This window comes from Vanellus vanellus, assembly GCF_965231255.1.
Source record: "Vanellus vanellus genome assembly, chromosome: 5".
NCBI classification, from domain to species: domain Eukaryota; kingdom Metazoa; phylum Chordata; class Aves; order Charadriiformes; family Charadriidae; genus Vanellus; species Vanellus vanellus.
The window spans coordinates 36,006,748-36,032,237 of record NC_138910.1 but is presented as its reverse complement, the minus strand read 5'-3'; the positions used below and the strand labels follow the sequence as shown (position 1 = coordinate 36,032,237).

Here is a 25,490-nt window from a genome sequence, read left to right as displayed (position 1 = left end):
ATGTGTGGTATCTGTTGCATTGTTACCTTGTGTAGCCAGCATGCTATTCATGATTTCCTTAATGAAGATGTCCTCTGCCATCTTAGAAGAAGAGGACCAGACAGTAGCCAACAGTTGACAAAAACTGTGTCTGATCCCTCTTACGAGTGTCTGTTTTCTGGCCACGTACTTCACTTGAGGGGACTGATGACTCCTCAGCCTCTGGAAGATGCCAATAACAATATTCTTCTTTGGAATGGAGAAATTTTCAATGGAGTGCATGTAGAAGAACTGGAGAATGACACTGAAGTAATGATGAATCATCTTGCATTATGCAGGAGTGAAGTGGATATTTTGTCACTCTTTTCATCACTTCGGGGTCCATGGTCTTTTATTTATTATCAAGCATCTAGACACAGTTTATGGTTTGGTAGAGATTATTTTGGTCGTCGCAGTTTGCTTTGGCAATTCAGTAATGAGGTTGACAGTGCTTTCTGTCTCACATCTGTAAGTGTTTATTCTGAATCGGGTAACCAATGGCAAGAAGTCCCAGCATCTGGAATTTTCAAAATTGATCTCAGAGCTTGTGCAACAACTAAATCTTTGTGTTTAACATTATTTCCATGGAGGTACAGCTGTGCAGAGAAAGCAGTAGAAGAAATATTCATTAATGTTCTGGACCAAGTTTCAGACGACTTACCGAACCACGTACGTCTCATGATGAATGAATCAAAACTCTGTCTCAGAGCGCCAGTTATCCCCTTAAATAAAACAATTCCTGAAGCTTCAGGTGAATGTTCAGGCACTAATATTAGCAACATTATCCATACGGTTTCTGTAGAAACACTTCAAGGATTTCTTGCAGAGGAACGCAGGAAAAAAATAGTCCATCAGTTTATTGATGTTTTAAGTGAAGCGGTGAAGAGACGGGTTTTATTTCTCTTTAGAGAACAAGATCAGAAAATAAGAGAAGTTCCAAGCACGTCTAATAGGAAAGCACACATTGCGGTGCTCTTTTCTGGTGGCATTGATTCTATGGTTATTGCAGCCCTTGCTGATAAACATGTACCTTTGGAGGAACCAATTGATCTTCTCAATGTAGCTTTCATGTTAAAAGAACAAGCTATGCAAAAGGGTACCGCTAAAAAACATACCAACCAGAAAGTACAGCTTGATTTGCTTTGTGCTCAAGAAAGTTGTAAAGATCTTGATGCTAAAACTGTTGCTTATTTACCTTGCTTTGATGTTCCAGACAGAATCACTGGTAGGGCAGGACTGAAAGAATTAGAAGCCATTAACCCTTCAAGAACCTGGAATTTTGTGGAAATTAACGTTACACCAGAGGAACTGAAAGAAATGAGACAACAATGCATTAAGCACTTAATTTATCCACTGGATACAGTCTTGGATGACAGCATTGGCTGTGCAATTTGGTTTGCTTCTAGAGGAGAGGGTTTTATTAGTAACCAAGGAGAACTGAAACCCTATAAAAGTCCTGCAAAGGTACTGATAGTTTTCTGCCTTATGCTTGACCTGTGAATGTAAAAACAGCTATGTTTTTTTCAGAAATCAGCAGGGGTCCTTAATATTTATAAGGCTTCTGAAATTCAGTGGCAGAATATTGACTAGTTCTGTCCTGATAATCTTTGTGTAATTCTGGAGTTAAAAACTGCATTCAGTTCGTCATGTAATGCGTATGGCTTTTCATTAAGCTTGAATAAGCAACAGTGTGACTAGGAGAAAAATAAAAACAATTGTCTGTCACTTTCAGCATTTCAACTCCAGTAGTGGGTAACTGCTATTCAGTCCAAATTGTATAGATTAATAAATTTAGAGATAAACATTAATGAAGTAGTAAGTAATATTGATTTGTACCAGCATCCCCATGGCTGTAAAATTACTAGCTTGGTACTTAGACACAGTATGTGATAAAATCACAATTAATAATGGCAGAAAAGATGACTACTTGGAATCTTTTGTAATTAAGAGTCTGATTAAATGACAGAGCTACAAAAAGTAGTTTGTTCTTTTTTGTAACTTATTTTCATCTACGTAGTTTCAAGTAGAATCTTTTTAGTAACTAGATTATTTTCTTGGGAATTTGATTCTTATTTCTCACTTCCCAGTTCCTGATAGATTGTGTGGGGAAGAATCAACTGTTTAATTTCAGGAGTTTACAGTTCACTGCTGCCTTTGCTTTTTGAGGTTTCTATTGCTTTTCTTCTGATTGCTGGATCTTAAAACCACAAAAAAAAACCCCAACAATAAATGCAGTTTGCAATAATTTGTGTAAAAGCTACTGCTGTAGAACAAAGTTGATTTAGTTGCTGATCTGTTTAAGGATGTGCATCAGATTTGCACAACATACAAATTCATTTTAGGTCTGGAATATGTTGAAATGGGTCATGAGTTAATAAAACATAAAGTGAAATTGTCGTTCTCTCATCAGTTACTTACTACTGTGCACAGGTAAAAATTAGTTGACCACTAGCTGTCGTCAGATTAGTAAAACACACTTGACTGTTTATGTTAAGAGACTTTCGCTTTTGTAGTAAATGGCTGATGAGGCACAATAATGCACCAGATGTGATAGTATTTTTCTTTTGGTAATATTTTATGTGCTTATCATTGAGTAGACAGAACAATGTGACACACTTTTATTTTGTATAATGTAGTTATTAAGCTAGTAGCTGGTAAATTAATAATAGTCTGCGTGTAGATTCAGATGACTATTTAGAACCTATGACATACTGCATTATCTGTGGCAACAGTTTCTTTAGTAAAGGCTTAACAAGTGCTGCTTATTGTAAAAGAAACTAACAAAGACATTATTCAAAGCTATTGGTGTATTTGTGATGCACGCAGCACTATTTCGGGGTTTTTTTCTTGCCTTGGTAGAAATGTTTGTGTGTACTTTTAGGTCTGATTGTGAACCTACTTCAAGTTTCCAGTGACTGTATTGGGAACTGTTTCAGGTCGGTAAATGTGTAAGGCACATCCCATCATGATAGGTAATGTATTTAGAAGATGTGTATTAAAGTTATTCTGGCTAAGATGTAGTTAAACATTTAAGATTTGTTACATATTATTAGCTTGCATAGATTTTTAAGAAATACTTCTTTTATTTTCTTTTCTTAGGTTGTACTTACAGGAATTGGAGCAGATGAACAGCTTGCTGGGTATTCTCGACATCGTGTTTGCTTCAAAAAATATGGCTTAGAGGGTCTGAATAAAGAACTTCAAATGGAGTTAGATCGCATTTCTTCTAGAAATCTTGGTAGAGATGACAGGATTATTGGTGATCACGGAAAAGAAGCCAGGTATTATTGTTTTAACATGAAGTAAAACTGGTTTTGCCGGATAGATTCTGCTTTTAACACTCCAACAGAAAGCTTAAATGAGACTTGTATGCATTTTATTGTCTTTAAGTTCTGTTGCAGTTTCGTTAATATGTACTGTGTTGTGGGGTTTTTTGGTTTTGTATTTTAAAAAGGGGTCTGTGGTACTGTGGAAGAGTTACTTAAGGAAATTTAGCAACTTGAATTCCGTCTGGAAGTTCTAAGAAGCAGCAACATATGTCAAAATAGTCAAAATCAAGTTGGTTTTATCATTTTAAGCGGAACAGTTCACAACTTTGAAGTGTTCTGGTGCAGTCATTTGGGGAGTGACTTTGGAGAATGACAATGTAATGTAGAGGCCACATATTCCTGCCTGTGCAGTAAAGGCATGATTAATATCCACTATATTTACTATGTTTAATTCCTCCATGCTACCACGAACTTGCAAAAAATTCCTTAGGTGTTGTCCAGTAGCAGAGACCACTCAGATGCACAAAAGGTCTTTTCATGTGATCTTTGTGACAGTGTTTTTCTAAATCTGTTCTTAGTTGCACATTTTCAGTTTAGTAGTTGCAGTGGTGGACAGGCAATGCTGTTAATCACGCATGTGATTAGATATGAATACCTGGAATTCAGAATTTGTTGTGTAAATATTTTTGTTTCAAAGTTACAGTGTAGCTTCATACAGTATTTTTAAATACTTAGAAGTTATCTTGAGGAGTGTTACTTTAAAACTTGTTGGATTTTCTGATTTTCTTCATATTTTTTGTTTTGTATAAACCCAGCATTTCTGATGCTTTTTCTTACTTTTTTCTTTGTTTGAGTTTTGAAAACTTCTAGGCTTCTAAGTTTAAACATATGTTATGTTTTCTTTCTCCAAGACAGCGTAACTGCTTTGGAGACTTGCCTCAGTACTGTGACACTAACATTTAAGGTACATCTATAGTTAGAAATTGACACAGACTCTGAAGTTTTTCCACGTGGTAAAGGGAAAAACCAAGACTATTTCTATGAAGTTTTTAAAGGGTCTTTCCCAATGTATATCTTTCCTTCAGGTTTCCTTTTCTTGATGAAGATGTTGTGTCATTCCTCAATTCTCTGCCCGTCTTAGAAAAAGCTGACTTGACTTTACCTCGAGGAGTTGGTGAGAAATTGATTCTGCGCCTTGCAGCCAAGGAGTTTGGCCTTACAGCCTCGACCGTTTTGCCCAAAAGGGCTGTACAGTTTGGATCTCGGATTGCAAAACTAGAGAGCAACAGTGAAAAAGCATCTGACACATGCAGCAGACTGAAGTTATTTTCAGTAGATGAATTATAAAGCTACATCTTGAGATGTTGCATTTATTCTATATGCAAGTTCAGTAAATCTTTGGAGTTTTCTTAGAATGTTTGGTCTGCTTTTTTATACACTTGGACATTATTACTAATCATCAAAGTAATACATGTAGATGTGTACTTGTACTGAAGACTCACTATGAATGCATCCTCAGGGGGGAAGGGAATACCGGGCTCTGGGGAAGAGAAGATAGCCAGAGGTTGGCTTTCCCACCCTTCCTAACCAATGTCAGTGTCACAGAAAGTGTACTGAATCTCTCACGTATACAGAATTCAGTACAGTAGATTTTCCTCTGTTGTAGAACAGGGTTGGTCTTGCAGCTGTGCTTTAGGAGAGGGTTCAGGTTATGGTTTTAGAAGGGAGGGTGCGGTGACGAGCTGGCCCAGGTTGTCAGAGCCGAAAAGAGCTGAGGGTCTCAGGCCTTGTCACCTCTTGGAGATCTGCCTTCCAAGCATCATGCTTGCCCTTTCATTACTTGAGAAACGGAGAACCCACACACACCCTGCATGTTTTGGGGCCATCCTGTGCAGCTCCCCAGTCCTTGGCCAGTTCTGCAGGGCTGGGTTGGTTGGTGGTCCCTAGCCTGGGGCTCCCTGTGCTCCCAGAGAAACTGGGAAGCTCCCCCCAGGCTGTTCTTTGTCCCTTGTTGGCTCCCTAGCTTGCTGCCTCTCCTTTTAGCTTTAGCTCTGCTACTTTTACTTCCAAAGTTGCAAAGCATCCATTGTGTGCTTCAATGAAGATCTCTTTGAAACAAAACAAAGATTTCTCTTTCAAAAGGAAAAACAAGGACACTCTGGGTGAGTATGTGGATGCAGTCATGGGGCTGAAATACAAATATGAATACACTTCCTCTGAAGAGAAGCTTGAGTTAGCTTGTCTTTCTAATTGTGTATGGAAGGATTGCAAAGTTAACATAAGAAAACCTGGATATGTGCTCGCCAGTGTTTTTGGTAAGGTTCGAGCTTAGTACTCAACATGCTGTCTTATAGTTCTAGTTTTTATTTTTGTCCAATTAAGTAGAGAAAGTAAAAATCATACCAGAAAAACAATAATCCATTTTCATATGAAGCATAATATGTTGATTCCTACAGAGTATCTATAAGGGTGTAAGTAGATTTTCAAAATAATTTTTCAAGTCTGTAAAGAAATAGTTATTAAAAAACCTTAAGTTTCAGAGTGCTTCAAAGCTTTGGCAGATTTCTTACTGGTGCTCTGATGAGAGTGAATCCCTAGTACCTTACCTTGGGATGTTTGTAAGAGTTCTTGCATCATGCTCTAAAGCAGGTGGAGGTTCAACAAGGAGGAAAATTAGGCTGATGAAATGCAACTATTGTTCATTATTTGTTATCTCTGTGGTAGTGTTGGCATGTTCCTAGAAGTTATGTGTCGCCTAGGACCCTAAGAAAAAAAGTTGCGCTTTTTGTACCCAGGCAAATAGTTTCTCTTCCGAACTAGAGGCCTCTTATATTAAGGGAAACATGAGAAATAATTTTGGATTTTGTGAGAATTGGCTGTTGGAATTTGCTGTTTAAACCTTCTGTCAGTTCAGATGCAAAATCTCATCACAGTACTTGTCAGATTCTTCCAGTTGATACAGAAATTGGATAAATTTTGATCTGTGTTGACTACATGGTAGAAGCTTGGGGCATACATACCCAAAGAGAAATGTGTCTGGATCTTAGAGTGCTTTGAAATGAACGTTTATACAGTTGGGAAAACTCAGACAGATGTAAATATTTTTATACTTTTGTTCAGGAGGAGAGTACAAAAACATTCCTATTAAAAAAAAATACTCAATATTGCACATAGTTTATACATGGCATTCCTAAAAGCTGGGATCATTATTTGAAAAAACAGATTATTGGATCTCATGCAAAATTATAAGCTGATATGAAGTACTGTAAATTAACACATTTCCAAAAGAACTCAGCTTCCACTGTGCTATTTAAGTTATTGGTCAGATTTTCAAAAGTCCTCAGTACTCGGAAGCTCTCTTTAAGAATAACAAGAGCTCCAGGCTTAAGAGATGTATTTTGAAGAATTCATGACATGTGCATGTACTTTTTTTTTTCCTTACATTCTACATAGTTTTATTTATATTATTTGCTGTATCTTTATAATTAAGATTTAAAATCAGTTGCCTTGCTGTATAATAAATAAGGTGGTGTTAGAGACAAAAGACACTTTTAACATTCTAACTTCCCTAGAAGTAGTAATTCCTAGTGTATTAATAAAAATACTATCGGGTTATATATGCAACAGCAAAGTGCATCTTACAAATACATTTTAAAAAATTAAGAATAATGTTTACATTTAGGTGGCACAAACATTTTTATGGAAGGCAACAGTAGTGTGCTAAAATGTTCCATTTGACCTAGATTTTTCTACTCATGCCTCATTTTGCAGATCTAATTGATATTTCCACTAAACCTGATTTTTAGGGAATCTATGATGAATATACAAATGAATATCCAACTTACAACCCAAACAGTACAGTAAAAAAAAAAGTCTTTATGCAATATGCTGATAATATGATACTTAAATTGACACTTGGCACTACACAAGTTGAGCTACGTGAAAAGGTATTTAGGTTTGATGTGGTGAATAGGTTCACCAATGTGAGTGATAAGATCAGCAGAGGCCTATTAAGATACAATCCAGACGAGGCTACAGCAGAGGTTAGCTCTTCAGCAAAATCTTCTGAAGAAATAGTTGGAAAAAGTCACAGCTATCTGCAGGAATATAGAGTACCTCATACTAATGAACTCTGATTCTGTTTTTACCGGGGGTTTAAAAAGAAGGTGGAAAACGCAAATTTAAGTAAACATCTTCAGCCGTATTCTAGTAAGAAAACTGTAAATTTACTGGGTTTTTTTATTTAAAATTTGGCATTAATATTTTTATATTTTCTAGATATCTTGTAGATTTTTGTTATATATATTTGTATATTTTATATATTAAATACTTAAATAACTCCAGTGTTTAAAGATACTAAGATATTGCTACTTCTAAGAAGAAAAAAAACCACATTTTTTATATCTTGTGGAGTTAAAACTGAAAGAGAACTGCCTCTGTTTGGTTTTTTTTTGACCAAATTTCAAATATCGACATGTTCAATATGCACAGAATGAGTATTTTTATGTCCATGGGGAACTGAGTTTGATGTTGATACTCTGTCAGTAAAGGATGTTCCATCAGAGATCATGATTCTAGTTTGATGTCTGTCTTGTAATGTATGCGTGTGTATGTCTTTACAGTTAATAAAACTAGGAGAGAATATTGTACTTGGTTAAAATTAGCATCAGAGATAAGGAAAAACATGCTTGCTCCAAGAGTTAATAGGTTTGTCTAGACTGTGTTGTCGCTTGGTTATCTAAGTGGTTCTTATAGACCAGGCTAAAACAGTGTTCAGTACTTATTTCTCAAATGAGTATGCTATAAAAATATTTGCTGCCAATATTGAACTGTACAAGCTGGGACAAGATACCTTAATAATGAGGACAGCATTCCCCTAAGTGCAGCATAGCCTTCAGGTGGCTTTTTGGACGGCACAATAGTTGTCTAAAGAATGATCAAAACCAGATTCACCTGAGATGGTATAAACTATTCCTTGAGGGATGCCTCTCATTAGGTATGGGTTTAATTTGCTGTGACATGTGCAAATGATCCGTGTAAAGAAGCAAAGCACTTTTAAACATTAAATGAAAATAAATCAAAATTGTACTTCAGCTTCCATGATTGCTGATCATTGGTAAGGCTTGTGAAGCTGCAATTCTATCAGTCATTTTATTGGTGTAAGCAGTTAGGTATTGATGTAAAAAATCCTTACAGCTGGTTTAGTAACTGTTTTTTCATAAGCTGCCTGTCGTGCATCAGGCTATAAGGCTCAGTTGTTTGACATGTATATGCCAGGTACAGACCATTACTCCATACCAGTGATGGAATTCGATTGTAATAGGTAAGGAATGTACATAGTAATACACATATTATAGTATAGTCTTTCTGATTTCAGATTGGCATTTACTTAACTGAAATTGCTGACTATACTATGAAGGTTTGAGAGGAATAGATTTTTGTAGCTTAACAAAATATATTTTGATTCCAGTTTGGTGGTATATTTTGGTTTTTGGTGTTTTTTTTAACATATTAAATGACACACTATCAAATACTAATTAAAGTTCTGTACATATAGTACAGTTGCTGGCAACATACAGGGTTGGTGGCTAAATGTTGTGCAACCATTTATTTTGTATAATGCAGTTACTTTTTCTGGAAATAATGAAATGAAAGTTCTGTAGAAACAGATGAAAAACATCATTGTTCATCAAAATAAGAACTTGTTTTTTTCCATGCTTTAAATTCAATCATGTGAAAATATCCTTACAAAAGCACTATGAAACCAAGGTTTAAATTGTAAACAAACAGAGGCTGTGGTTGGATTTTGTTTTCTTCCCTTATTTGAGTACTGTGAAATGTCCTGTAGGAGGCAGTGATTTTACTATTTCATGTAAGTCGACTGCTCGTCTTGCTATAGATATATTAAATTCCAAGTAAATGTTTTCTATTGTACTAACTATTCTATAACTTATTCAAACATATTTGGCATATGGGCACAAGTTGGAACATAGGAAGTTCTGTTCAAATACACGGAAAAACTTCTTTACGGTGAGGGTGACAGAGCACTGGCACAGGCTGCCCAGGGAGGTTGTGGAGTCCCCTTCTCTGGAGATTTTCAAGACCCGCCTGGATGCAGTCCTGAGTAATGTGCTCTGGGCAATCCTGCTTTAGCAGGGGAGTTGGACTAGATGATCTCTAGAGGTCCCTTCCAACGCTGAAAATTCTGTGATTCCATGATTCCGTGGTATTTCACGAAGAAAGAATTTCAAGATTAAATCGTTTTTAGGTTTAAAATCTTACCAATTTTTTGACTGTTACAGTTACTGAATATACTTCAAAAAGAAAATGACTCCTGAAATGATGTAAGGTGATATACTTCATGAGTTTTAATAACATCCAGAAGGTTAGCAAGCAATGAGGGCAAGGCATATATATTGCATACATTATAGCAGTGTAGAGCTGCAAGGGAGCTCCGGAGGTCATCTAGTTTAAAGCTTTGTTCTGAGTGAAGAATGAAGTATTTGCATAGCATTCCAATAGTTATTTTAATACATAACATGCAGTGATTGAGGAATCTGTTTCAAGAGGTAATATGCTCCACTACTTCTTTTCCTTAAAATAGAAAGCTTTCCCTAACAGTTTTTTTAAGCCTTTTCTGGAAATGAAGTACTTTAATCCTTCCTGCAATGAAGAACAACTGAACACTGGTTTCATAACACATTTTAATAGACTGAGAGTTCTCCAGTGTTATCACCTTCATTGTTGTAGTCAGCCTCTTACTGCAGCAGAAAAACCCAACTCTGTATTTTTTGTCTTCTGTGTTATTCCTGTAATAAAGACCAAATATACGCCTCTCTTAAATACTACATTGTTGATTCATATTGGATTTTATTCCATTACAGTCCTACAAATCTACATTATTATTATTAGTTGGTATTTTGTATTTGCTTGTCTTTAGGTGTACTAGTCTATTGAATTTTATTTTGTTGATTTTTTTTTTTTAAAAACAAAGATCATATTTCTAAGTAGGTTTTCAGAAGTGTTAGCAGCTGCTTTCAAAACAGTATAAGCTGCAATTTCATCACTTCCTTTTGTGCTTTCAATTTTCAGCCACAAAGCAAAAAAAAAATTAAATGTACAGAATAAGACATTAAAGCAAACCTTTCAAGACCTTCTGTGCTCTATAATCACAGTTCATCAAAACACCATCAGTAACTACTCATTGAACACAGATTTCCAACCGTGTAATCTGTTTTGATTTACTGAGATAGGCCAAGAAATTGTCACGATAGCATTTCTAATTCCTTGTGACGAGACATTTCCACTTAACTATTTCAAAAAGTCTTTAATATAATTGGGGCATTGTCCCTGTGTACTTGTTTTGGAAGATCTTTAAGTATTTTTTTAATTGGGAAAAAAAAGCATTTTTGCTGTGTTAACTCTCAAACACTGAATTGAGACAAGATAAACATGATAGTGATTGGTTAACTGTATTTGTAGTATCACACAAGAAAGTTTTTGTGGTGTTAGAATCAAGCTTTCTGGTCCAAACAGCAGTAATTTTGGGAAGCTTGGGGCATACTGGAACCAGTCGTCCAGTTCATAAGGCTGCATGGCCGATGGGAAATCTGTATCAGATTTTATTAGCATTTATTGTATCAGAAAACACAGGTGTTTAGGGATTTCTTCCTCTTCATTGTTTTGAAAGTTTGGAAGCAAGGAGCAACTTTTGAGCAGTAATACTGACTGGCTTGTTGATCCCAAGGAATGTATGACCAGCACTAAAAACTGGGGTAATTGAGAGATTAGATGTAATGGGGGGGGGGGGGGGGGGGGGAAGGTTTTGCTCACTGTTTCACAAATTCCAGTCTTTCGTTGATGTGAAATTGATGAGCCAGATGTATAAACATACTGCTGTATTCATAGTGCCTATGAATTGTGATAGTTAAATTTATTAAATGATATATTGCTTTACCAAGAAGCTAAACTACTTAATGATACCGATAAATTACTTTACCAAAAGATAAATTACTTGTAGTTGAAATCCCATGAAATGAGACACCAGATATGCTACGTAACAAAATGTAAATACTATGTATTCTCCCAATGGTTTTTGTTCAATGATGGATCTTAACCTTCTTCCAAAAATTAAGTATGGGAGAAAAAATAATGCACATACCCTGTTAATTTGTTACATCTTGCCCTCAAGTTAAAAAAAAAATAATAACTAAACCATTTTAAAAACCCCAGGCAACTTGTTTGTCTGTTTAAAACTGTCCCACAAATCCCAATTACTTGTTTGTATTTAAATGAAGGCAATTTTAAACACATGCATTACAAATTAGAAAAGTCTTATTGAAGAGGTGTTTAATACTTGAACTATTTTTTCCAGTAAATACCATTGTAATGAATAATACTGTAAAAACGTATTATACTGATTAATAAACGGCAAGGTCAAATAACCTATTATTCACATCAAAACTCAGAACTTGCATCTTAACAGCTCACACTGTGATTAGCTTTACTGAGCCGTTTATAAAAAAAAATAAAGGACAGATTTTAAAGGCACTAGCCTTATACTGCAAAAATTTAATTTTGTATAAGTAAGAATAGGCTTCTCACACCAGCAGCAGAGAATTAGGTTCTGTTGAAATTCAGTTGTAGTGGCACAGCTAATACACTGAGATCTTCTTGAAAATCTGTGCTCTCTTGTGCTCACTTTCTGTAACTTTTCAGTCACAGAAGGTATGAATTTTTTTAACATGTAGTGTAAATTAGAAACCTTATATGAATTCTATTGATAAATTATAATAAGGTGTCTATATATTTATAATATATACCATATTATAAGTTACAAAGTGTAAACAATGAAGATGTTTTCATTTGCCTAAGTTTATATTTATCAGAAAAAACGCACTTTTAATTTTTTTTTCTTATTAATACTTAGAACTCTTAGACATTTGTGGAACAGTAACTGGAATCATGCTGGTGATACCACACAGCATTTATTTCTCTGACAGGTGATTTTCAACACTTGTAAACCAAGGACTGTCAGTAAATGTAAGAGCACTGAAACAGTTTTTATTGAACAATTTATAGTTGCATTTACTTTACTAAGTTACTTTTTAAGATGCCAACCATCTTATCTTCTTTTTTAGTTTTGGCACCTTGATGGAATCTTCTTCAACTCTTTTGGAAATATCAATTCCAAGGGGAGCTCTAGAAGATAATAAAATGATGTATTTGTTAAAAATAAATGACATTATTGCTGAATCACACAGATGTGCAGATTCACAGACCTTTTTTTACAATGAGCATGGTAGTCACAGTACTTTTGCAGATTCCCTGCGCTGTAAGACTGTGTGACCATTACAATGAAGCTGTACCTAGAAACATCTTTACATTGCGGAAATGTTTGCATTTGTAGCCATTCCAAACTCGGGAAACACAGTTGTGATTTCAAAGCCATATTTTTGGGGATGTTGTTTTATTTAGATTCTCGTTTTAGTTGATAATTCATTTTACAGCTCACTGGTCAATGCAAGACACACTACAGATTGACAGGTATCTCTTTCTGTGATAATCTTAAAGAATGTATAGCCTACAGCAAATAAAACTTAGTATTTTATTCAATGAGATATATAAAGCAAGTTATTTTTGAAGAAGAGTATTTTATCATTTTTCATGTGAAAACGATAAAACTTTTTTTTTTTTTGTCCTGAGACCTTCCAAGTCTGTTTCCCTGGAAATGGATAGGGGAAAAAACTAAAAAAAAAAAGTCAAGTTTAAGACCAGCTGGTACTTTTGAAATACTAGAATTTTGTTTGGCCTTAAGCCTAGGATCCACTTAAATCCATAGAACAAGTCTTACCTAACAAGTCATTAAGAAAATCAGTATTATCAGTAAAAAAACCCAGTATTATCAGATGTTATATGTCAAATTCTTTTTTTAAATGGATTGTTCATTATGAATGCACAGTTTGACTTGGAGCATTTTGATTTATGTCTACAGTGAATGAGTAGCTAGAGGGAATGTATTACAGCTTAACTTGCTCCAGTTTTCCCATAATACAGTCGTAATAGGAAAAGACATAGAACTGTTACAATGTAGCGTAATTTAAGTTTCTGAGCTAAAACAAACATAAATGCCAGCCACTATCATTTGTATTTCGCAACTACATTGCAGAGGATGTGCTGGTAATTTTTAACACTTAGATGCACTGCAAAGACGCTCCTCATCAGCTTCTGCTCTTCTTTTTAGTTTACACCTCCTTCCACTTTCATTGACCATGGTGAACGAGTGAAGAAATAGACTGCAAATGAATTGAGTCACTTACTTTGGTTCATAGCGGATGCCATCAGTACTATGTAGAACACCAAGTCCTGCACGTAACCTTTCAATGCCATTCCTAAGCAAGAAAGCAGTTAATGTAAAAATGTATGTCATAACTATCTGAACACGAGTATGTGGTTCAGTCAGCATAAACAGAAGTTCTTGACTCTTAGGTCAGCTTCTAAAGAACATTATAGAAACGCACACAAAGAGAAACAACTCTTACCATGCAATCATAACACCATTATCAGTGCACAGTCTTGGAGGAGGACACAGAAAAACAAAATCATTTGCGTCTGCCAAAGTCTGTAGACCTTTTCGGATATACTGATTACTTGCAACTCCTCCTGATACAACCTGACAGCAGTTTCAAAAAGAAAAAAAGGCATAAACTCAAAAGTACTGAGGGGTCACACTCAGCTAAAGTCCTATTTAAAAAAAGGTTATCAGATGAAGGTCTGAAGGCAGCAGTAAATAATGCATTTGAAGATTAAAACATATATTTGAAGATAAAAACATATCAGAAAAGAGTATGATAAGTGAGCTTGTTATGCTACGAGATTCCTGAATAAAACCACATTCTAACTCTAACAGCTGCCAAGTATTGGGGAGCACCAGGTCAAATTATGTGGCCTAGATTGTTATGGAAGGTCAGATCAAATGGTAAGAAAATCTCTTTATATCTTGAAGCCAAACTACAAAAGACTTTTTATACGACTATTACTTTAATCCTGGTGTTTTAACAATGCGATACCTACTGAATCTTCCTCACCTGTCAAGGGAGAAAGTACAACAAGGCATCTGCATGTTCAAATGATGTTACACAGTCAAATATAAAAAGGGGGGAAAAATGTATACCCACCAAAGTTGCATTTTTTGATGGTAATATGCTATTTTTTATGCAGAACAGCATGGCTCGATATGTCCGCTGGATAATATGAAGAGCCACTGCGTGCTGTACAGCAGCAGCAATATCCTTAACACAGGATAGGATCGCACCTTCTTGAATACCTGTAAAAATGTATGATCAAATGGGTTTTCCTGAGTACAGGTCATCAGAAACATGGTTTGTATCATCTGACTCTGTTTCAAAATACCTTCTTCTTTTTCTTTTTGCATAATGGCTTTATTGACAAGGTTCTGAAGTCCCGAAAAAGAAAAGTCACAGTTACGGTATTGTTGCATGGGAAGTCTGAATGAGTGCTGCTGCCGGTTTCCAGTCTGAGCCAAGTGCTCGATGGCCTTCCCCCCAGCCATGCTGTGGCACTCTGGGTGCTTCCTTAAAGAGAGTCTCCTCGCTACCTACGGAGATAATAATAAACAACAGACTCAGCACAGAGAGCTAAATCAATTCCTCCTGTAACTGCGTCACTGTATTGTAGTCCGTGGAGTAAAATTAGACACCACAAAATCCAATCCAATGTGAAATTACAAACAGGGCACAATAAGGACAAGACGTTAACCAACTGGATTTTTTTTTTTCTAGAACAATTTGGGCAAACAAGGATCAACGAAATTTGCAGGCAACGTTAATTACTCAATTTTTATGCTATAGGAAACGCACACAGACTGCCATACTGTTATTAGCAGATAAACAGGAACAAAGCTGGTTTCAATAATCCCCTTTCTGACTCCACTCATGCCCCACTTTTTTAATTAATACACACAAATACTGTTTAAAAACTCCGCTTGTGTTTCAGAACAATACGTGACCAATTTTACAGATTGTACTCAGTGACCAAAGAAACCTCAAGATTCTGAAAGCCAAACCAGGCTTTTGAAACTGTATGGAAAAAATGGTAAGAAATGTTTTAACATGTATTGTTTTAAACCTGACAGCATCCTTTAAAACATCACTATCAATCTTCTCAAACTCGTTTGTATAATGGGCATCAGTGAAACTTCCAACACCAGTTTTGGTTATGTTGTCTATTTGCTAAAAAAAAATAATTAATTTACATATGTTACAACTGACGCTATGCATAGATTTTTAACAGTGTCTTGTGTCTTATATCTATGGTATTTCAAAATAGAAAAAAAAAAAAAGTTAAGTAAAGCTCATATTGCACTGTATTACTGTCCTTGGGCTGATGATAATACTACAACTATGTAGTATAACTGCAACAAAAAGAAGAAAAATCTAGACTCACTCATGTAGGGAATATTACCTTATCCAGCATGTCACCCGGTGCTATATCTATGGTCTGTCCGAGCAGAAGGAAATCTGAAACTCCTCGCGCTACCGCCAAGATGCAGTGGCCTCCAGAGAGTAAAAGAACTAAGAAGGGAAATTCCACGTGCTGCGTCAGTCTGACGGTCAGTGCGTGAGCCTCCATGTGGTGAATGGGTATGAACGGCTTCTGGTACCTGTTCACCAGGTCCAGGCTGTACCGCAGCCCCACGTCAAGGCTTAGGGCAAGTCCCGGCTTCACTGTAGTTGCAATAGCTGCAAGTTCATGCACAGAAACTCCACTGACGCTAAGCGCTTCTTTCACTACTCGCTCGATGTTTTCTCTGTGAAGTTGCTGCGCCACCAGAGGAATTATTCCACCTGCTCTAGTAAAACCCAAAAGAATTACAATACGTTTGTGTTTTGCAACAGATATAATGGCATCAAAATAGATTTCAAACATCTCTCAACCTTGCCACATCCTGCCGGTTTCCTTACTACATTTGCAAATGCCTTGTTTAGCGTAAAGGGCATCTGTGCACTGAAGAGAGGGCAATTATCACCGAGAGGTCAGAGAAGGATGTAACTTGACGTTTTTTTGGTACACATAACTCTTAAATGTATCTCAACAGTGTTCCAAAACAACATCTGTAACTTAATATTCACAACCCCTCACTTGCCAGTTCATGTACTTTAGCCACCAATGCCTATATTTGATTAATTTTCCTTTAAAAAATTTGAGACATCTGGTGGCTTTAGGAGTAATAATGACTTCATCTTTAATTCGAGCTCGATAAGTAATGTGTCTCATTTTGAAAGAAAATCCTGGAGGAAACTTGTGAAATGCACAGCTTTCCTTTCCTCACCCTTCGTAACATCTCAAGCAGAAGCGGTGCGGCCCAAGAGATGGGTCTTTACACCTACCCACTTCTCACCGAGTTTTCTAGAGGAGAGAAGGCTCTTTATATGGACAATATTACAAGTAAGAATAACAGTAAAATCATGATTAAGGCAAAAGCCCCGGGGAGAAGTATATTCTTACTGTAAATGGACTTCCTTCTGACAGTGCAGCGCTTCCCCCAGCACGTTGCCGGTGTCATCCACCACAGCAGCGCCGGTGTCATCGCAGCTCGTCTCTATTCCCAGCACCAGTTGCCGAAGATGCTGTTTCCCGGAGCGAGCAGAGCCGCTCCTCAGCCCGCCAGCTCGGCCGCCTTTAACCCATTTCAAAAGGCTTTTGGCAACGCCGTTCATCATCAAAAAAAAAAAACAAAACAAAACAAAACAAAACAAAACAAAACAAAACAAACAAACAAACAAAAAGAAAAACAAACCAAAAACCCAACAACAAAGAATGAAGGCTACTTGGTAGTTACGCCTAGAAAAGAACTGGACAGTTTATTATTACTGGAGGGTTTTCAAGCATGCGCTCCGGGTTCGATGTTCTGAGGAGGTGGTATGAAAAGTTACGAACGACCACACGTTTGTCACCGCGCGCTCGCATCGCGACCTACCGCCATCTATCGCCCTCTCACGCCCCTCGCCCTCCTCCCATTTTCCCAGCGGCACGTTTCTTCCAGCCGGGGCCCGAGCACGCCTGCCTGCCTGCCCGCCTTCCTACCACCGCTCCCCGGCCCGGGCCCTGCGCCCGCCGCCGCCGCCGCCCCCACCACCGCCGCGCACCGCCTCGGCGCGGACCCGGCCGCGCCCCGCCCCCCCCTCGGGCCCGCCCCCTCGGCCGGCGCAGGCGCAGTGCGGAGCGGAGCGACCGGGTCGTCCCCGGGGAGGGTTGCGACGGGCGGCGCGGCGCTGTCTCCCCGTAAAGCCGAGGAGCAAAGGCAGGCGGCCGAGGGCAAAGTCATTTTCATGCCGCAGGCCAAGAGCTGTCAGTGTACAGCCGCGCAAGGGCATCCCTAAATACGGTCCCCGTCTGAAAAGTCCTTGTCACTTGTAACACTAAACGGGGATTTTTTTTCCAAAGGGCTAGCGTAGCCTTGTGACAGTCGTTATTTAAAAACTGACCTGTTACCACTTCGTGTGCAAACGAGGAATCCGCTCCAATCGCTAAAAAAAAATTCATAATTCATTACTTTTTCTTTCTTTCCCCCCCTTTCTTTTAAACAGTATCTTTATTCATAAAGTAAATCACGAGAAAATTATCTTAGACAGAGAATAAGTATGCCACTGAGGGCTTTTTTTTCTTTTCTTTTCTTTTTTTTTATTTTCTGGTTTTTTTTTTTCAGCTTACTGGCTGTCACTGCAACCAAAATGTACATCAAGTCTTAAATGCAGTCCTCTGTTAAATCTCAGCCTGTTCTGGCTGGCAGACGTACAGTAGGCTTCAAAATTCACCCTTTTTCCAAGATAAAGAAGTGCTCAGGGCTCTAGATGCACCTTCACTCTAGTTCCAGAGTTGATTATGTACAAGATTACTCCGTACTACACGGTACCCCTAAAACACAGCATTCCTCCGCATTCCCAAGACATGCAAATTATCTATACCTTTTCCTGCAAAAGCATACAGTTAGTCCACGTGATATGCCTATTCACCTACTTCTAGTTAAGCTTCTATTCTAACTTATGACCTACATAGTTTCTTTTATGTGTTCTGACGTTGTTGCTCTATAATAGAGCTGCTTTTCCTCCAGCAGCAGCTCTTTTCCCCCCAACCATTACAGGCCTCTCAACCACTGAAAAACAGCCCATCAGTCAAGTATCAGAGAAAACAGTCAAAAATCCACACCTTAAAAGAAATTTCAATTTCTCAGAATGTCCCATTTACACATAGAAAAGTCAGTATCCTGGTAAGCAAAATGAAATAAACACAACAGCGGCAACTTGTAAAAGCATACATAAACTCGGCTACGAAGTTGATGTAGAAATCCCCTGAGCTGACAGTTAAGGACTTTCTTCAATCTTTGTGACAAAAAAAAAAAAAATAATCACAAGAACAGATAAGGCATGAATCACACCATCAGTTTATGCCAGCTGTCACAGGATCTACTGTGAGACAAACTTTTACAATGCCGTAACGAGCACAACCACCTACAATCCATACAGCAGAAACTAGCAACTTTTCACTTAATCTAAGAATGTAGCCTCACCAGCCCTTGGCATGGAGGATCCTAAGTTTATACATAAAGTTACCATTTGCATTATGGTTGACTGGGTATTTGTGAAACATCACTCTCCATTTCAAGTGCTCCTCGCCCCTGCTTTACAAGTTACTTGCATCAGCCAGGCACACACACAGTCTTAGTGGGGACAACGCTTTAGAGCTGGGCCTGCCCAGTTCTTCATGGAAATCTGTCCTCTAGAGGTTTCCAATTCACATTTAAGTATTAGAAAGCATCTTCTTATAAACTCAACTTTCATCCCAGACAATGCTGCAGCAGGAAGAAGGAATTGTATCTCAGATGTAGAAGCATCTCGCATTGAATATGGTTAGATACACGGCACAGCAGGCTCCTCATTCCCTTCACCTGGGGAGCGCCAGTAGCCATGTCAGAGGCTGTCAGTGTCAAACCTTCTGCTTAATATTTATTGATGCCAAAGATTCGAACACCATGCAACTGTGGCAGCTTGGGGATAAGAACAGTCAGAAGAGAGGTTGTGTTGAGTATAAAGTGTGTCGAATCATACTTTGTGTAGAAACTCGCCAGGAAGTACCTGTGGGAGAAAAGAGAGCAAGCTTAGCCCATAACACTCTTGCCTAAAAAATTAACAAACAAAGCATTGTTGAAAAAAGTGCTTTAGTAACTAGTCATATTATTTTACTGATTACCAACTCATCTACACCTGTATTAAATATCTCACCTGAGGTTCTAGATCATCTACGGCAAAATTATGGGCTTCCTCTTCTTCCCATACCTCTCAAGGTGCTAAAAAGCAACTCTCAGGTAGTATTTTCCTCAAGAACTTCTTCCTGCCCCTCAAGTTGGAGTCTCTGGCTTCTGCAGCTACAAGCCTGATTCATGATATAGGTTTTAAACAGCGTAAGATCTGTTACCAAAATATTCACTACCCTAGCAAGCTCAGTGACAAAGCATTTGCCATTTTTCAGTGCGAAAATAATTTACTCTGAGCACATCTGTGATTGGCGTGATTTTAAAATGCTTCCCGTCTGGCAGACGTTTCCAGCACGTTTTTCTTTTAAGCTAGTCCACAACCTGTTCAACTGGAAGAATAAGGAAACATGCCTCAGAAAATCCAATTCACTACCGAGTTCTTTACACTCTGAGCCAATAATTTTATCTTATTTTTTGCAAAAACTCGTCACAGAAATGATGCTATCAGATTGGGGGGTTTTGTTGGTTTTTTTTTTCCCCCCAGCAAAAGGGAGATGTTTATTCAGCTCCTTATGCATTATTAGCGCATGGAGAGAACCATACACAAGTGTTATACAAAATTCCCACTGGAACATGTGCAGCTATCTTTGAATAGAGAGAGGATTTTTTTTTGAGGAGTTATATATATATTTTCAGTTTTCATTCCTTGTGAACAACTTTGTAAGCACAATGCAGTTTCTTCCCTTCCCCCCCTTCTTGCCATGCAAGTGGACAATTTCTTGAGTGAAAAACAGAAAGACTTTTTAGAATTTAATATTAAATATGTATCTGATTTCCTTTAGCTATGCAACCATACTTTTGTCAACAGAGACAGGCAGTGTAAAATTTCTAACCCATTTACATAACTAGTGTAAACAGAAGATAAACCATACAAAGCAAAACCAACACGCACAATGCTGGACCCCACTCAGTGAGGACTACCATGCTTCTCCTAACTCACAAGTTGGAAAATGGTTAATAAATGCTGTCACATGCATGCGCTAAAGGCAACTAGTTTAGATTTTCAGTATTAGGCCTTCACAATCTCTTAAAGAACTTCAAGAGTTAACAGTAAGTCTTCCTCATAACGTTTCTGGTTTTTAAAACCTGCCCCATTAATAACTGTTTACGAACTTCGACTTCAGTATGTGAACTGGAGTGTCGAAAGCTGCAGGAACAAAGACTGTTGATTATATGGCCTGTAAGTATGTACTCCCTATCTTTGTGACGTAGAAACAAACAAACAAGCAAGCAAAAAAAAAACAAAACAAAAAACAAAAGAGAGAAAATGGTTTTAGAATGTAAACTGCAACCCATTTTGTTGCCGCTTTTGAAATCATGATTTTATGACTCAAAAATTAATCCATAGTACAGTTTTGAACTCACAGAATTATAGGAGAGATTGTGAAGAATTTTCTTGAAGCTGTAAATTGTACTCCATAATCCAGTTGTTCCCAGTGTGTTAGTAGCCTAGCTTTCCCCTGATCAGGTGTTTCAAAAGGAGTTCCCTTTACTGCATGCAAAAATACATACATTCCCTGGGGAAAATAAAAAGTGAATACAGTGGCACTTTTAGCTGTATATTTTTTAATAATTGTTACCTTTTTCAATGCATTGTAAAAAGAAAAAGTAAATGAATTCTCACCCAGAAGAGCTGCTAGCCTGTAATGACAAATTACAGAAGAGACAAGAAGTGATTTGCCCGAGGTTGCGCAGACAGTGGCACAGTCAGATTTACAGCCAAAATCTATGTGACATCTGATCCACTGCCTTGTCTTCTATATTAGATGGCAAAAATTATACGAAATCAACAGAATTTTAACAAGTACTGTAGCAAGCTTAGGGCTGCCAATTTATATTACCTCTTTCCTAAGACAGTGTTAAATGAGTTAGGAGGTAGAGTCTGCACAAAGTAAAAAAAAAACTATCTACAAATACTGGCAATACTACAAGAACTTTTGAAAGCTTTCTCAGCCCCCCACCAGCTTGAAATACTTCAAAGCTGACTACCATCAAACAATCTGTTGGATGCCATCTGTCCATCTTTTTGCTGCTTCTCCTTAACCAGACCAGACTGTTCTTTGGGATTGTTTCTGTTTGATGGGAGTATGCCATGCCTAGTCTGTTCTGAAACATCAATTTGGGCCCAAAGGTCAATCAGACAGGGGAGTCCACCCTCTTCCACTTTTAACAAACATTTCCTTTCTGTCGAAGAGAGCACACCAACTCCAAGCATGAGTCTCTATCAGAAAAAAATCAGACTTCTGTTTTCTTTCTTCCAGGTGCATTCATTTCTTACACACATACAGGAATTGTTATAGAAAGCTTCATACAGAAAAATAACATTTCTTCCAAATTCTTATAAAGGAGGTGAAAGTTGAGCAAGTCACTTCGCATCATCTTCTACATTTTTTTTTTTTAACAGCCCCCTGACTGGAGGCCTATTAACCTAAGAGAATTAATTTGCTGCAGTAATTCTTCGACTCGTGATGTTTGCAGGATCTCAGTTTGAATAACTTAACCAAAAAGGCACTTTTAGGACAGATCCAAATGCTTACTACACATTTTATCTCACACTGGTACTTGCAGAAAGACCACCAAAAATGCTTTCAAGATCAGAGTTTTCCATTAGCAGAAATCCACGAATTTTTTTTTGTCAAACTGTTCAAGGATTTGTTTCCAAAAAAGTGCCATTTAAATGCTGAAATATCCAGTTTATACCGATCTTCCAGTGATCCACTAGAAAACTACTTGCCAGTGCCTGCTCTCATGCCTGTTGTGATTATAGCTACTTGCAATGAATATGTTAAAGCATTTGGGAAATATTTAGTATTAGTTGTCTCTGCCAACATCTTCTGAAGTCAGGTATATCTGATGCTGTCAAGGATAATGTACAAAATGCTCTAATGATGCTTATAATGCCACTATTAGTTTTAAACCTATCTACAAAAATAAAAAGCTCAAATACATTATTGTTTTTACAGTATTCAAGAGTATATTATCCAACCTCAGTCTTTAAAGTGAACTATCATTTTCCTAAATAAGGAAGAAGCTACCTTTTTGTCAAGACTTCTTTCCCGTTAATCTTAGAAAGCTGAGTTAGCAAACCTCAAGTATGATATAAATTGCTGAATTATGACCCTCTTTTCTCTAAGCTTGGCAGGCCAATATACATACTTGCGTTACTTTAAATGATTACAACAAAATTGAGGAGAGGAGGCAGAAAGATTCTTCAGGTCTTCAGCTTCCAAATCCTTTTGCATACAAAAGTCATCATGCAAATCACAACACACTGAATAAGAAATGATTTCAGGGCTTGGGTTAAGGTAGTCCAGTTTTTTCCCACTGCTTTTAAGTAAGATTTTTCTTATGTCATGTATAGTGACCGAGTTGTACACGGAAGTCATTCTGAGCTAAAATTTATCTAGCTTGACCAGAAATCAAAGCAAGAAGAAAAAGATCACAAACGTTTCTGGCCAAGGAACACGTAAAGTGTTGAAATTAAACACTTTGGGATATTAACAGATTTGTATAGAAACATTAGTAGATAATATCCAAGAATTACAAATGGAATATATTTTATGGATTCAGCACAGCTCTCTAACAATATACAAAACACTGTAAAAGTCGGTTAGCATGATGATTTTATGTTTGCAAGATTCTAGCTTAATTAAATGTCTTTTAAAAGAATACATAAAATACGTAAGGAATATTCACGTCTCTTGTGGTTAAACCCAAAGTGATAATCTATCACTCACCCCTCCTCCCCAAAACAGCCAACTCATTTAACAGTGGATAAGCCAAGTAAAGGTGGTGTTTTGGCTAGCTGGATACAGCCTGGCTATTTTTCTCTTCTCCTACTATTAAAAAATAAATACATATGAACAACTTTTCAAATTTTGTTACAAGAGAGGGTACTTACCAGGTTGTGAATCACATTTGTTAAAGTCCAAGCGACAGGGACACTAAAGAAAGGAATGCTGAGCAAGACAATGTGCAGCATGCCAACTCCGAGTGCATATGTCAGCCACATTCCACGACTGTTCATCACCCGTGTGTTTGGATTTACCTCGCTGTGGGCAACTCCTACGTTCATTTTTACCCTACAAAACAGAACTGTTTGAAGATTGAGACTACTGTTATAGAGAGGTACTTAACATATGCCATTTTCAAATTTGGGAAAAGGCTGTTTTAAATAAGCAGGTCTGGAAGGAACACAGTACAGCCAAGATGTACCTCAGCATCTTTAAAGTATAGTTTATAGAGAAGTCAGTACAAAGGGGCTGTTAGGAACTGTTTGCTTAAAGGAAGTCCAAACAAATAAAACCCACAAACCTGCTACAGAAGGGACATTTAAAAAAACACAGTAAGCTGTGCTGTTAGAAGCTAAAGTTGCAAACCTGTAAAAAACCAAGCTTTGTAATCTTTGTCCTCTAAATTCCTTTCTCCATCCACGACAATATCCTCAGTTCTTTGCCACCTCCCATATCAGACAAGTTTCCTCCTGTTTCTCTTTCATGTAATGGCTAATGCACAATTCTGCAGACAGCAATTGCCCAGCCACCTACTGCTAGAAAGAACTAATAAGGACTAATTTATGCCTGCTTTTCTTGCAGCAGAGCACAGATTTCAGATTCCCCTCTCCCCATCTGTTAGTTTTCAGACAGACATTTCTGTCTGTCAAGTCCGGGTGAAATTAGCCAACAGGTTCAAAAGTTTTCTAATTGACAGACATACGCAGAGATAGAACAGTTTCATAATGCAGGAGATTGACAGAACTTACTGGAAGTGACTCACTTGGCCTGTTGTACTAAAATTTGTTAATGATAATCAAAAAAGCCTCATTGCATACTGCATATTCACAAGATCTGTAAGACTTTATATTCATTTATGGGGCTGGAACGAAGGTTTTTTTAAGTTCCATTCTAAGCCAGCCTACAAAAGCGCTGTTTAACCAGAACTAACAGTTTGCTTTTGGTAGGAAGTTCTTTTCTTATACCTGCTCAGTGCTGTGAAGCCCTGTAGCACCCCAGTATTTTGTCATATTAACAGTCGGCCCTAGAATAAAAACAGATGTGACCAACCCGAAACTGAACCGGGGGCAACGCTGATTTTTAGTCAAAACCCGCCGCAGAGGGTTTCCAAAGGTGCGTGTGATGCGCAGGGGGACGCGGTACCGTGCGCTGCCTGAGGCGAGGTGCCGTTCCGCCCTCCCTGGGGGGTACACCCCCACACCGCCTGCCACCTCTTCCCACCTCTGCCTCACGTTTCTTGCCTAACCCGACGGACACCTTCTCTCGGGTCCCCTCACTGTTGCCTCCCTCACCGCCGGGGAGCCACACCGCACGGACGAAGCGGGACGCTGTGCCCGCGCACCGGGGCCTCCCCGGAGAGCCGCCTCCTTTCCGGCCCGGCAGACACCCCCGTCCCGCCGCCCCGGCCCCCACCGCTCGCCTCGGGTCCTCCCGGCCTGGCAGCAGCCGCCGAGCACTCCGGGGCCTGCTGGCAAGCACCGGCGGGCAGCCGGTAGCGGCGGCCCCAGCCCGCCTTCCCGCCCCTCCGCCTTCCCGATGCGCCGCCCCACCTTTCCGGGAGACCCGTCGTGCCCGAGCCGTGCTCTGGCCGCCGCGGCCGCAGAGGAGCAGGAGCGGAGCGCGGGACCGCGGGCCGCAGGTAGAGCCCGCCGGCCGCCCCCTGGGCAGGGCTGACGGCCAGGGGAGGGCAGGGGAGGGGCCGGGCTGGCCGCACCGCCCACAGCAGCGGCGGCGGCGGGAGCTGGGGCGCCGCGGACGCGCAGGTACCGCAGCTCCGGGGCCTGCGGGGGGCGGGCGCCCGGGGAGGGCGGTGGGCAGCGCGGGGCAGCTGCTTGCTCTGCCGCGTGAAATGCTGTC

At 38.7% G+C, this 25,490-nt stretch overlaps 3 protein-coding genes across 3 annotated transcripts; 1 reads left to right on the top strand and 2 right to left on the bottom strand.

Annotated features, from left to right (window-relative positions):
* Positions 1-4,684, top strand: ASNSD1 (asparagine synthetase domain containing 1; the record flags this gene model as incomplete). The annotated part of the gene is made up of 3 exons (XM_082483561.1): positions 1-1,482; positions 3,118-3,299; positions 4,373-4,684. 3 exons carry the CDS (start codon positions 1-3, stop codon positions 4,632-4,634), a joined length of 1,926 nt encoding a protein of 641 aa, XP_082339687.1. The 3' UTR covers positions 4,635-4,684.
* A 4,783-nt stretch (positions 4,685-9,467) lies between these two features.
* Positions 9,468-17,384, bottom strand: OSGEPL1 (O-sialoglycoprotein endopeptidase like 1). The gene is made up of 8 exons (XM_082483742.1): positions 16,815-17,384; positions 15,771-16,158; positions 14,700-14,904; positions 14,465-14,613; positions 13,829-13,959; positions 13,607-13,678; positions 12,408-12,488; positions 9,468-10,096 (listed from the first exon to the last, which is right to left on the bottom strand). The coding sequence occupies exons 1-8, from the start codon at positions 17,027-17,029 to the stop codon at positions 9,883-9,885; spliced, it is 1,455 nt and encodes a 484-aa protein (XP_082339868.1). The 5' UTR covers positions 17,030-17,384; the 3' UTR covers positions 9,468-9,882.
* A 636-nt stretch (positions 17,385-18,020) lies between these two features.
* Positions 18,021-25,211, bottom strand: ORMDL1 (ORMDL sphingolipid biosynthesis regulator 1). Its single transcript, XM_082483290.1, has 4 exons — positions 25,184-25,211; positions 23,522-23,715; positions 20,986-21,137; positions 18,021-19,441 (listed from the first exon to the last, which is right to left on the bottom strand). The coding sequence occupies exons 2-4, from the start codon at positions 23,693-23,695 to the stop codon at positions 19,306-19,308; spliced, it is 462 nt and encodes a 153-aa protein (XP_082339416.1). The 5' UTR covers positions 23,696-23,715; positions 25,184-25,211; the 3' UTR covers positions 18,021-19,305.
* Between the last annotated feature and the right edge of the window lie 279 nt (positions 25,212-25,490).

Coding starts and splice junctions, on each gene's coding strand:
- OSGEPL1 (XM_082483742.1), bottom strand. CDS start 17,029: ATGATGAACGGCGTTGCCAAAAGCCTTTTGAAATGGGTTAAAGGCGGC. Junction 14,905..15,770: donor CGGGTGACATGCTGGATAAG/GTAATATTCCCT, acceptor TTATCTCCGTAG/GTAGCGAGGAGACTCTCTTT. Junction 10,097..12,407: donor CTAAAAAAGAAGATAAGATG/GTTGGCATCTTA, acceptor TCTTTATTACAG/GAATAACACAGAAGACAAAA.
- ORMDL1 (XM_082483290.1), bottom strand. CDS start 23,695: ATGAACGTAGGAGTTGCCCACAGCGAGGTAAATCCAAACACACGGGTG. Junction 21,138..23,521: donor CAAATGTGATTCACAACCTG/GTAAGTACCCTC, acceptor TATTTTCCCCAG/GGAATGTATGTATTTTTGCA. Junction 19,442..20,985: donor ACAATCTCTCCTATAATTCT/GTGAGTTCAAAA, acceptor TTTCTCCCACAG/GTACTTCCTGGCGAGTTTCT.